The sequence below is a fragment of the Notolepis coatsorum genome, assembly GCF_963971535.1.
Source record: "Notolepis coatsorum genome assembly, chromosome: 2".
NCBI classification, from domain to species: Eukaryota; Metazoa; Chordata; class Actinopteri; order Aulopiformes; family Paralepididae; genus Notolepis; species Notolepis coatsorum.
The window spans coordinates 162736484-162750321 of NC_140166.1; the positions used below are offsets into that span (position 1 = coordinate 162736484).

The 13838-nt window shown below is 49.4% G+C and overlaps 1 protein-coding gene across 2 annotated transcripts in view; it reads right to left on the reverse strand.

The window, feature by feature from the left end:
* Nucleotides 1–13838, reverse strand: part of tns3.2 (tensin 3, tandem duplicate 2) — a 258371-nt gene that overhangs the window by 203645 nt on the left and 40888 nt on the right. For both annotated transcript variants that reach the window (XM_084308688.1, XM_084308687.1), the window contains exon 5: nucleotides 5855–5919. In XM_084308688.1, coding sequence (XP_084164814.1) covers nucleotides 5855–5919 — 65 coding nt within the window. The remainder of the gene's footprint in view (nucleotides 1–5854; nucleotides 5920–13838) is intronic.

The following is a 13838-nucleotide window of genomic DNA, read 5'->3' on the forward strand; positions in this document are numbered from 1 at the left end:
GTTACGCAGGAGGTAATTATACAACCTGAATCTTAGGGAATTATATCTATGGTACACTAGTAATATATAGCGGGAGATACTGGAAGGGTCCCCCTGGTTGTAAGCCAGCAGGGGTAGAGGATCTGTCGGTAGTAGAGAGTCTGGTCAACGATGACTAAGGAGACTCCAAGTACAGGAGACGGTGCAATAGCCTCTTGATCCACAGACGAATACAGCTGTTCTCCGTAGACTGTAGCTCCACAGTGAAGAAAGCTAGCCGGCCTCAGGCTCTCTGAGGCGCCGACTCGACTTGGCTCCTCGCGGGGTAAATCCAACACGTGTAAGCGTCGGCGATTCTCCGCTCCATAAATCACAGGACCAAAACAAATATAATCCAGCCGCAAAGGGCTATGTAGTCGTCGGGTAGATTAATCCAGTGTACATGTCCACACGGTTCTCGTCTAGGTCTCCTCGGGTGAAAGCGCCATGAAAGCAGCCCAGCCTGGATAAGAACTCTAGCTAATACGAGGAAGCGTTGGTGATGCTGGTCACTGTAGAACTTTAGCCGCACGATACACTATACACAAATAGACTATTACTGACTTAATAGAAATATGTCGCACTCGACGGTATAGCGCCAAACTCTGACAATTCAGTTATTAATTCGCACGCGGTCTCAATGCTCTATTCTGGGGCCAAACAGGCCATACTTCACCGCACGTTGTATCGTGGGTGAGGCTTCAACTTATTGGGTAACTCTTGACTTCTGACTAAGCAAGACTAAGTGCTTCTGTATTCACCTGCGCCATATTTATATGCACGGTGAACAAACTAGTGCCAGCCTCATTTCTGTCTCGTAGCCCTGGGCAAGGCCGGGCATGTTCAGACATGTCTTGACGGTGACTTTGAACCTGACTCCGGAGGCACGGCTCTGGCGCCTGTGGACCGCTGTCCAATAGGAGAATGAAATATTATGGTCTGGGCTAAAGGGATATTCCGTGTATATGTACAAGGAATATACAAGGGATATCAAACGATATACAAATACTATGCAATATATATCAATAAATAAATATATATATTCGGTTTAATCTGATCCTTTGTAACAAGAGGCATACAGGCATGTTATCCAGCCTCAGACCAGTTTCTCTCAGTGGAATTGCTGCAACCCCTCGCCACACATTACAATATCCAACTATTGCCAGAGGAGATCACAGTTGCAAAGTGTTTCCTGGTCAGGACAGGCAGAGATGCAGTCCCTACTATCCAAAGTGTCTTTTCCCTCCTGGATGATAATAATAATAATAATAATAATAATAATAATAATAATAATAATAATAATAATAATAATAATAATAATAATAATAATAATAATAATAATAATAATAATAATAATAATAATAATAATAATAATAATAATAATAATAATGCATTTGATTTATAAGGCGCCTTTCAGGACACTAAAAAAAAATCTGTGAATGAAAGAATTATAGGATCAAATGAAAACTACTTACTAAAAATGTTTAAAAGTACTAAAAACCAACAAAAAATACCAAACACTAACAAACATTCAGCACAGACAATGGGGATGCTGACATACAAAAAATAAAAATAAAAAATAAAAAATAAAAATTTAAACAATTTTTTTTTTTTTTTTAGATCCGGGGCTAGGAGACAGGGCTAGGGCTAACAACGCCACTGATTCTGCTCATTGTTATTTACGACATATGTATTCGCTGAGCTTCTCTCTCGCCCTCAGTGCTGCTGCTCGACCCCTCTGCCTGCCTGGTGTTGGTGCCGGTGTCTGGTCCTGCTTTCCTCGCCTCCGCATTCCCTCTCCTCCATCTCTCTCCTTTTCCCCTTCCATTTCTTCCACCGTGATGCCTCGCTTCTTCAGCTCGCTGTGCGCCTCAGTTGCGCTCGTGTAGGTCTTGACTCCGGTGTCCCAATGGATCCTCATGCTGTAGTGTGGAGTCTGGAAGCGGATTCCTTTTATCTTTAAAGCCCAACCTCCAGGTTAAACCCTACTGATCAATTATGGGTAGTTTACATCATTGGTATATAATTTCATTATTTATTTTTTTCCATTTGACACCGGAAATGCCACTCTGAAAGAGTTAAAAAGGTCCATGCACGAATAACATGCACGCGCGAATCAAAAAAGCTTATCAAACGCCGACGTCACAACAGGACAACAGGTGCATATTAATGAGCCGAATCTAAAAGCTTATCAGACGCTAGCACCTAGCACGGCCGTGACGTCACTTCAGGAAACGTATGCCTTATGTCCGTCCGGGTCATAGTACTAGATCAATGGTGGCTCACTCGGTGCATCACAGTTAGCCTATATCTCCGCCGTCCCTGCTACACGCAGTCGGGACCACTACACTCACTGACGTTAGCCTATAGCCCGCCGTCCCTGCGGGTGGTTCTCTCCTCTTTGTGTGCCCCCGTCCCCGCGGAGGAGCTTGTGGACTCGACAACAGCGGCGGCCGCAGGGCGCCGGAGCCCGCAGCGCTAGTTAGCTCATAGCTATCGTGTAACACTAGCCTTTACGGGCTCGAGCACCCTACGGCTGCCGCCGCCGTCGCGTCCATGGGCCCCCCGGCAGGGCACCCGTGGGGACGGGGTGTACAGAGAGGAGAGAACCATTTTGGGTCGGCCGTTCATGCCGGCCAGCGAGCCGGATGTCGGGATATGTTGTTAGCACAATAGCTACCAAGCTAAGCTATGTTCTCTACTAACGTTATAAACACAATATGTGTACAACGACACAATGATTTACATTATTACAAATATGGTAACGTGGTTGTGGCTTTTACAAATAGTGGTTAGCTTTAGAGATGGATGGATGGCTATAATCACGGAGCAATAGTGAGGTGAAACAGATACATTTTCATTCGGCTAGTAGTAGCAAGCATATATCTATGGTAGCAAGGCTCTCTGCCTGCCACTAGCTGTGTGACTCTCAGCGCCCCCTGGTGAGCCCCCTGTTGTCCTGCACCTGTTGTGACGATCATTTCGATTACACACGCACGTTATGAACCATTGATTAAAATATGCACGTGCGTGGTGATTGTGTTGGGCAGACAAAATGTTTGATAAAAACGCTAAAACTGGGTCAATTTCAATACTTTTTTTCCCCCTTCTTCATGAAAGCCACTGTTGGCCTAGTCCACATTGTTTATTGAACAAAAATACAACGTGGAGGTTGACCTTTAATGCTTTTTTTATACAGTTGTACTCCCTTCGTTTCTTCGCGACTTCAGGTGCATAGTCATGGTCGATATAGATTGCCTTGTTGCCATTTGTATCTTTCCCTTCTTCCATGCTTCTCTCAACATCAGCTCCTTGGTCAGGTTTTCCTGGATGATAGCAATAATGTGACTCGGCGTGGCGCCTTCTGGCGGTATCGTGGCCTGTGCATGGTGGGCCCCTTGCAGCTTGAGTTCTTTGTCCGGTGGGAGCGATAACTCGTTTTTGAGAAACTGTTCGATAAACTTTGGAACCGAGTCCCCCTCTTTTCCCTCTTCCATCCCGAATATTCAAGTTTCAAGTTCAAGTTTCTTTAATAGTTGTCATACAGAAGTACAGAATACTTTTGTACAAAATGCTTCTTACTGTTGCGCTCCAGAGACTGTGCATGACAAGATAAGTATGAAATAAAAACATAGTAAAAATTAGAAGAAAAAAAAAGAGGTCACAGTGTTCAGTTTAGACATATGTACAATGTTCGTAGACGTAGTTACCATACAATATACAATACTGTGCAGTGTACTAATATACAATACTATATAGTGCAAGGCATAAATGGACGAGGTGCAGTTTAGGTACAATTCACAGTAGGTGTACGAGTTGTAGTGCAAATCCTTTATCAATAAATATAAAGTGTAAGTGTGTTTGTGTGATCTAAAGTGTGGAGAGTGGGTGCTGCAGTGTGTTGTTTGTTTGAGTGAGTGTGTGTGTGCGTGTGGGTGTGTGTGCTGTGTGCATTTGATGGTTGTTGCATAGTGATTATTGTTCGTTTAGCGATTATTGTTCGTTTAGCAGCCTGATGGCCTGGGGATAGAAGCTCCTTCTGAGTCTTTCTGTGCTCGCCATAAGACTCCGGTATCGCTTGCCTGACGGCAGCAGTTCAAAGAGGCATATGCAGATGTTGTTCTTCCTCGCCCTGTATTCCAGGTCAACTAACCTGTACTGTGCGACTCTGTGTTCCTCTAGACTCGCTCTGAGTGCGTCCGACATCTCCGACATCCAGTCCTCCATTTTGTCCACTCGGCTCTCCACCTCTTCCACTCGTTGATTTAGGCTCTGTATCTCAAATGCATCGAGTATCGAGCTTTTCCTTTATGTCTTCGCTAACTCTCCTGAGCTCTTCTTTTAAGTTGGTTTTCAGTTCTTTTATCGCTTCAACTATGCCCACCTGGTCCGGCTTGTGTCCTGACTGCGCGCTGGTGGCCTGCTGCTGGTTGTTTAAGCTAGCGTGAGCGCTAGCTTCGGTGTCGGGTCCTTTTGTCGTCTCGTTTTCCGAATTATTGAATGTTCTTTTCCTTTTTTTTCTCGGTTCTTCCCTTTCTTTCTCCCACTCATCTACATTTCTGTCTTGGTTGAATGTTTTCTTTGAATTCTTGAGTGTTTGAAATTCACTTTGCCCGGGAGCTCAGCTTCTTATGCGTCTGTACCCTCTACTGGCATACCGGAAGTCTCTAATGTCCTCAACTTTAGTGATGAAAAATCTAAGATATTCCTCACACTGTGTAGGAGACAGGCTGGTAGTGGTGGAGGGGCTGATAACAGAGTTAATGGTGCTAAAAAAGGGTCCTGGGGTTGCTTAATTAGATTAGAGAAGTACGAGACTCTCGCTGCCTTAACCGCTTCCTGGTATTTGGTACGACTGTCCCTGAGCATTTCTAGTGAAATCTGGAGTTTGTCATGCTTCCATTTCCTCTCAGCTCTCCTGTACTCTCTCTTCTGGGCTCTGGTAGTGTCATTCAGCCATGGTTAATTTTTAGGCTTGAGTCTTCTCTGTCTAAGAGGGGCTACAGGGTCCATAATGGAGAGACAGGTGGAATTGAACAGGAAGGTAAGCTCTGCGTCAGGGTGGAATGCTTCATTAGTGTTAATGGCAGCTAAGAAGGCAGAGGAGAACTTACTGGCAGTCAATGGGTTAATACTGCGAGAGAGACGTGCAGGGGAAGGGGCTTTAGGAGGGGGACAGAGATGAGATGAACACAACAGCATGATGAGAGCAATATAGAAGTATTATTATTATTATTATTATTATTATTATTATTATTATTATTATTATTATTATTATTATTATTATTATTATAATTATTATGCCCCAAAATTGGGATAGGTATATTCCATACACCTACGTACATACTTTGACTTCCCTACTGGTATATCCACCTTATGATCCAAATGTTCTATAAAGAGTGGATGTAAAAAAAAACGATATAATAATAAAATGAAATACAAATAAAAAGTTACTTGTCTTCTTCATGCATGACTTCCACGCTGCTGGCACTTCATTTGTAACCGATATCACTGGAATCCATTGGCAACGGGATCCCTGCCCCAATATCAAAACGCCAGGCCAGTTCAAAGTCTGTCTCAATCAATCAACCATCCTGCCCTTTGCCTGGCAGAGAGACATGCACTATATCTACCTCTCCATCAAACTGCCTACTGTTCAATCACTGCTCTCACTCCGTTTGATCTACAGATGTGCGCCTTGCCGTCTGATATATTTATCTATACACTTCGCAATAAAGATCCACCTATCTTTATAATAAGGGGTTTCATATTTTCATCATCGTCAATATTGGATAATAAAGATTAAATATTAGTACAAGTTGATAACCAGTGTTACCTGGCTGACGTGCTGGTGAAGTGGATGTAGGAAGCTACCAGGACCCCGATCCTCCCTTTCCCTCCCTGTTGAGGAACAGAGTCAACACATGTAAATATTAACTCTAAAAAATATCAATATTATCAACTGCACATAACAACGAGGAAGACATTTTCCAGGGCATTTCCGCTCCGTTGGACAGCCCTGAAATAAATGGTGGAGAGAAGGTCAGGGAACATGGGGGAGGGACAGAAGTCTCAGGGAACATGGGGGGGGGGGGGGGGGGGCAGGAGACTCAGGGAACATGGGGGAGGGACAGAAGTCTCAGGGAACATGGGGGAGGGACAGAAGTCTCAGGGAACATGGGGGAGGGACAGAAATCTCTGGGAACATGGGGAGGGACAGAAGTCTCAGGGAACATGGGGGAGGGACAAGTATCGGGGAACATGGGGGAGGGACAGAAGTCTCTGGGAACATGGGGGAGGGACAGAAGTCTCAGGGAACATGGGGGAGGGACAGAAGTCTCAGGGAACATGGGGGAGGGACAGAAGTCTCTGGGAACATGGGGGAGGGACAGAAGTCTCAGGGAACATGGGGGAGGGACAGAAGTCTCTGGGAACATGGGGGAGGGACAGAAGTCTCAGGGAACATGGGGGAGGGACAGACGTCTCAGGGAACATGGGGGAGGGACAGAAGTCTCAGGGAACATGGGGGAGGGACAGAAGTCTTAGGGAACATGCGGGAGGGACAGAAGTATCAGGGAACATGGGGGAGACAGAAGTCTCATGGAACATGGGGGAGGGACAGAAGTCTCAGGGAACATGGGGGAGACAGAAGTCTCATGGAACATGGGGGAGGGACAGAAGTCTCTGGGAATATGGGGGAGGGACAGAGTCAACACATGTAAATATTAACTCTAAAAAATATCAATATTATCAACTGCACATAACAATGAGGAAGACATTTTCCAGGGCATTTCCGCTCTGTTGGACAGCCCTGAAATAAATGGTGGAGAGAAGGTCAGAGAACATGGGGGAGGGACAGAAGTCTCAGGGAACATGGGGGAGGGACAGAAGTCTCAGGGAACATGGGGGAGGGACAGACGTCTCAGGGAACATGGGGGAGGGACAGAAGTCTCTGGGAACATGGGGGAGGGACAGAAGTCTCAGGGAACATGGAGGAGGGACAAGTATCGGGGAACATGGGGGAGGGACAGAAGTATCAGGGAACATGGGGAGGGACAGAAGTCTCAGGGAACATGGGGGAGGGACAGAAGTCTCAGGGAACATGGGGAAGGGACACAAGTCTCAGGGAACATGGGGGAGGGACAGAAGTCTCAGGGAACATTGGGGGAGGGACAGAAGTCTCAGGGAACATTGGGGAGGGACAGAAGTATCTGGGAACGTGGGGGAGGGACAGAAGTCTCTGGGAACATGGGGGAGGGACAGAAGTCTCTGGGAACATGGGGGAGGGACAGAAGTCTCTGGGAACATGGGGGAGGGACAGAAGTCTCAGGGAACATGGGGGAGGGACAAGTATCGGGGAACATGGGGGAGGGACAGAAGTCTCAGGGAACATGGGGGAGGGACAGAAGTCTCTGGGAACATGGGGGAGGGACAGAAGTCTCTGGGAACATGGGGGAGGGACAGAAGTCTCTGGGAACATGGGGGAGACAGAAGTCTCATGGAACATTGGGGGAGGGACAGAAGTCTCAGGGAACATGGGGGAGACAGAAGTCACAGGGAACATGGGGGGGACAGAAGTCTCAGGGAACATGGGGGAGGGACAGAAGTCTCTGGGAACATGGGGGAGGGACAGAAGTCTCTGGGAACATGGGGGAGACAGAAGTCTCATGGAACATTGGGGGAGGGACAGAAGTCTCATGGAACATTGGGGGAGACAGAAGTCTCAGGGAACATGGGGGGGGACAGAAGTCTCAGGGAACATTGGGGAGGGACAGAAGTCTCATGGAACATGGGGGAGGGACAGAAGTCTCAGGGAACATGGGGGAGGGACAGAAGTCTCAGGGAACATGGGGGAGGGACACAAGTCTCAGGGAACATGGGGGAGGGACAGAAGTCTCTGGGAACATGGGGGAGGGACAGAAGTATCTGGGAACATGGGGGAGGGACAGAAGTCTCAGGGAACATGGGGGAGGGACAGAAGTCTCAGGGAACATGGGGGAGGGACAGAAGTCTCAGGGAACATGGGGGAGGGACAGAAGTCTCTGGGAACATGGGGGAGGGACAGAAGTCTCAGGGAACATGGGGGAGGGACACACGTCTCAGGGAACATGGGGTAGGGACAGAAGTCTCAGGGAACATGGGGGAGGGACAGAAGTATCGGGGAACATGGGGGAGGGACAGAAGTCTCAGGGAACATGGGGGAGGGACAGAAGTCTCTGGGAACATGGGGGAGGGACAGATGCCTCGGGAACATGGGGGAGGGACAGATGCCTCAGGGAACATGGGGGAGGGACAGATGCCTCAGGGAACATGGGGGAGGGACAGAAGTCTCAGAACTTTGTGATTATTCAGTACTGCATGTTCCTTAGCTTGGCGGGCCGTCGTCCTGACTTGGAGCGAGATAAGGTGTCTCTTATCGGCAGGTGTGTAGGAGAACGTATCCGTTGTGTAGCAGGCTATTAAGAGGTCTCCTGCACACTATAGTGTGTAAATACAGTATGTTCTGAAGGATTTCACTGGTTTTCATTATGGTTATAAAACAGAAGTACTGTACGTAGGTAAACACCTTTTGTAAATTTGTATTAGAGAGACATTTCGCATAATCGTTGATAGCAGGGCCTGGGAGGAGGAGATATGGGCAAGAGCGGTTGCTAGGGTGACGAGATAGGAGCCTAGCAGCCAAGGTCAGCCACAGAGGCGAGCCTTCGCTTAGTAGCACGTCTCATACTCCATGGTGCCCCAAAAGTAATTTGTCATTTACTTCAGGGCTTGTACAGAATGCACAATTATGTGGTCCCTTCACTGGCTCCTTGTCTCACTCAGGATCGAGTACAAAGTCTCCCTGCTCACTCACCAGTGCCTCCACGGAAATGCCCCCCTCTACCTTAAAGAACCCCTCACTCCTCCTCACGACATCTCCACTCCGGCCAGGCAAACCTCCTCCAGCGCCCAAGGACCAAACTCTGCACCATGGGAGATCAGGCTTTCTGCTCATCCACTCCCAGTCTGTGGAATGCTCTCCCCGACCACCTGAGTATTTTGTTGATTTGTATCTACTTTTAGCTCCACACATTTTATGTTCTTTTACCAGTTTTAGCTCTTCTTATTTTATGTTTTTTACTCTTTTACTAGTTTAGTGTTCTTTTTACTCCTTACTAGTTTTAGTCTTGCTTATTTTATATTCTCTTATTTTTTCTTTTACTCTCGTTAATTTTTATGTTCTTTTACAATGTAGTGCTTTGAGATTTGCTCCACAACTATAAAGCGCCCTACAAATTAAATATATTATTATTATTATTATTATTATTATTATTATTATTGTAACTGAGGGGTACAATTCCCTGACTGTATTAATAAGTATGGTATCATTAAACCACTACCGTCTTATGTACTTTAATTACTGGCCATACAGTACATGATATATAAATATGATGAACACTTCCCACAATGAATCGGTTCCACACAAAGTTGTAATTAAGTATTTATTGCAGCAAAAGGTACATAATATACTTCTCTATTTTACTTTGGATGCGCTTATAAGGCAAAGGAATGTGCGTAGGCAAATCAATAATGAATGTCCATTCTCTGGTTAAGCAGGAGGTAATTATAAAACCTGAATCTTAGGGAATTATATCTATGGTACACTGGTAGGCAGCGGGAGATTCGGGTAGGGGGTTCCCACCGGTTGTAAGCCAGCAGGGGGAGGAAATGTTCGAATGCAAAGTCTGGATCCACGGGGACTCAATAAGCTCCTGCTATGGGAGGCGGTATATTACTCCCTGGATCAGCAGACGAAAAGCAGCAGCTGTAATCCCAGTATGCGTGCAGCACAGGTGAAAGCCGGCCAGCCTCTCCAATAGAGACGGGCTCGAGTGATGTTCCTCACGGGTAGATCCCACAGTAGTGGGTGTAGACGATTCTTCTCCGCTCCAACAGCCTGGTCCAAAGCAATAATAATAATAATCCAGCCGGAAAGGGGCTCTGCATTCACCGTTGTAGATACTCCGGTGCGCGGTACTTCACATTAACTAGGTTGAACTTGACGTTATTCCATTAAGCTCTGACACTTTACTATCCTATTCGCACGCGGCTATAAGTGCTCTATTTAGACGCACTGTTGCTCACTTCACTTGGTCGTTGACTCGTGATGAAGGCTTTACTAGTAAGGAGCGAACGATACGTTGAACAAACGTATTAGGATAAGACAAGACTCTATTTTGGGGCAAAACGGGCCCACTTCACCGCACGTCGTATCGTGGGTGAGGCTTCACTTGGGTAACTCGAACTCGAACTACTTCTGTATTCACCTGCGCCATATTTATATGTACGGGAATAATCTAGTGCCAACCTTATTTCTGTCTCGTATTCCTGGGCAAAGCCGGGCATGTACAGACATGCCTTGACGGTGGCTTTGAACTCGGCAGTGGGGGTATGGCACTGGCGCTGGTGGAACGCTATCCAATAAGAGAACGAAATATTATGGTCTGTACTAGGTTAAAGGGATATTCCGTGTATATGTACAAAGAATGCACAAGGGATATCAAACGATATACAAATATTATGCAATATATATCAATCATAAATATATATATTCGGTTTAATCTGACCCTTTGTAACAGCCGCCTCCTAATTAGTCCCACCTAATTAGATAAGCAGAGACAGATTAACCGCACTGTCCACTACTCAATGTCCGTTGTGAGGGTAGGGCAGTTCACAAAGTCAGGGGTCATGGTCGTCATCAAGCGAGTCGGGGAGCCTCGCCACGGGTCGGTTGTAGGTCCGCCCTTGGACGAGCAATTCTGCCGCTCTGACCTTTCCGTCGGCACCAGTGGTCACTTTGCTTACGCGGCCGGCCGGCCACGCAGCTCGGGGTAGTGACTGGTCTATGGTCATGACGACTGGACGGGATGAAGGGGGGCTTAGGAGGAAGCGGGCCTGAGACTGCTTTGATCTGTGCTTGGCTGTGCCTCCTCCTCCTCCGTCTGTTTCTCTTGTTTGCTCTGTACCCCGTCTGAGGAGGGGCCGGTTCTGGCCGCCCCGTCAAGGAGTCGCTTGGGGTGCTAGGTTCGAGGTCAGCTACGTCTGAAGCGCAGCTGAGGGGGGTGGAGTTCCGAACTCCCTCTTGTGCCCACTGTTCTCTCACAGGCCTCTCGCTTAATGTCAATAGCCTCTCAACGGGCTGTACGAGGGAGTGGCCGGTGTCGCTCGCCTTTGTGTGTAGGCAGCGTGTAGACATGGGTTGACTGTCAAGTCCGTAGAGGGGGCCCTGGAGCGTCCATCCCAGTCGGGTCTGAACCGCGACTGGGCATCCTTTGGGTCCGATGTGGGCCGCCTCAATTGGGAGAATGAGGTCCGCGTGGTCGGAGCCGATGAGCAGGGTCGGTGTGGCGCCGTCGATAAGCGGTATAGGTAGTTGACATAGGTGCACATACTTAGCCATCAGCTGTGGGATGGGGTAGGTGTACTGAGACAAGCCTATGTCGTGGCTGGTGAAGACGTTGGTTATACTATACTGCTTCTCGGGCTGGTCCACCACTGCTATCTTGAAGGAGACCTTTTCACCTTTTATGGTCTTCTGGTCCCTTCTGATGGTGCGTATGGTCATGGTATCTTTGACACCCCGCAGGCCCAACTGGGCTGCTGCGGAAGCGAGGAGGAGAGTCTTTTCAGACCCATCGTCCAGGACGGCGTAAGTGTCCAGGACCTTGTCCTCGTAGCTCAGGAGCACTCTGACCACTTTGAGGAGCACTCGGGGGGTCCCGCTATGCTGGTCAATGTGGAGCACTCCTGTTGGTCGGTTGCCTTGGATCTTCTGGTGGGCTCCGCACAGTGCTGCGTGGTAAGCGGCGCCCGCCTGGGCCGCCCCTGCGCGGTAAGCGGCGCCCGCCTGGGCCGCCTCACGCCACTGGTCAACTTGGACGGGGTTCAGTGTCTTATATTCGGCGCACTGTGCCAGCCAGTGTCCGCCGTCGCAGTAGGTACAGTAGGGAGCGGTCTGGTGGCTCTTCGGTGCTGGTGCCACCGCCTCGGCATGGTACATTACCGCGACGGGCCCACTCTGTTGTCCTGGCTGACGCCTGTTGATGTCATGCAGGACCTCCAAGTGGGTGCCACCGCACCTGCTGCACTTCTTCTTCAAGCGGCACTCAGCTGCTAGGTGGCTGCGCGCGCAGCGGTGGTGGTCCTTGATCCACTGACTCACCTCGTCCGTGGTCAGCTTCCCGAAAGTGTCGCATTGGTACAGCCGATGTTCTCCCTCACAGTACTGGCACTCAATCTTCCACTGGTCCTCTTTCGTCGAGGGGGTGTTGTGGTTCCTGTGCTGTGGTACTGATTCGGCTTGGTGCATAACGGTCACCAACCGGCGGTTATCTGTTGATCCCCGAGGTCCGAGTCTTGGGCTTGGTCCACTCCATACGAACGTGTCGAGTCGTAGGCTACTGACCTCCCTGGCGAGGAACTCAGATAGGTCTAGGAGGGATGCCTCTGGACCGTTGGGGTCGCGGTGGTCTCTCTGCCGCCGAAAGCGCTCTTGTCGGGCGGGAGGGAGCTTCTCTAGTATCCTCTCTACATTAGAGTTAGCGTACAGTTCATAGATCCCCTTTTCCTTTTGGGACCCCAGCATCCCTACCAGGGACTGTACCTTGATAGAGAGGTCATCTAATGCTCTGTTGTCTCTGGCTGGGGGGAGACAGTCAATGTCTCTTATCTCCTGTATCACATAGTCCCATATGCGTCCATAACGTTGGTCGAGGGCTACTAGAGCCGCAGTGTATGGGGTAGTAGAGCTGGAATATGCCAGCGCTATATTGTGCGCTCTGGGCACCTTCAGGTGCTTGAGTAGGATAGCATACTTGTACGGTTCATCTGGTACGTCGGACAGCATAGTCTCTAAGCACATTCGTAGCTCTGTGTACTGTGCTCTGTTCTCGTGTGTGAAGTCCGGGAACGTCGGTGTGCCAAGGTACGATGCCATGGATGACTGGCACATCGGTGAGCGTTGGGGGAGAGGCCTCCTGGGCGAGTCTCCCCGTGCGTGTCGTCTTGGGCTGGTACTTGGTGGGTACCGAAGGTCGGGTACCCAGGTGCTGTTCCTCGGGGCTGGCGGTGCGTCAAACTCACCCGTGAGTTGAGTCGGGGGTTTGTAGCGCAGGGCCTCGGGACTGACATCTGGGCTGTACTGGACCTCCTGGTCCAGAGTACGTTGCTGCTGGTCGGGGCTGTACTGGGCCTCCTGGTCCAGAGTACGTTGCTGCTGGTCGGCTTGACATTCCTCCTCTTCCTCCTCCTCTTCCTCTGCTAGGACCTGGAGTCTTCTGTTCAGTCTCTCGGCGTGGTCCGGTTCTTCCCGGTTGCTGGGTCTCGTATGGACCGGCCGGGGAGGGGGTTCGGAGACGTGGACAGGATCCTCCTGTTGGCGGGGTCCCGGGTCGCTTGGTCGGGTAGGGGAATGTGTCCTAGACCCTTGTCGTGACGATCTCCGGGAGCTCCGTGCGGAGAGAGGGGGTGTCGCCATGGCAACCAATTTGTCCATCAGCTGCGCCTGCAGCCGGTCGCGCTCTGCCTCGCGCTGGGCATGGGCTGCGTCGCGCGCTGCTTCGCGCTGGGCATTGGCGGCGTCGCGCTGCGCATTGGCGCTGGCCTGGGCGGCGTCGCGCTGGGCATTGGCGCTGGCATGGGCGGCGTGGAGCTGTGCATTTGCGACGTCGCGCTGTGCATTGGCGGCGGCGTGCTGTGCATCGGCGCGGCTTCTTTCAATGTTCTCTTCTGTCTGAAGGCGTCTGGTCTCCAGTCTTATGCGGTCGTCTTCACTCCTTTGT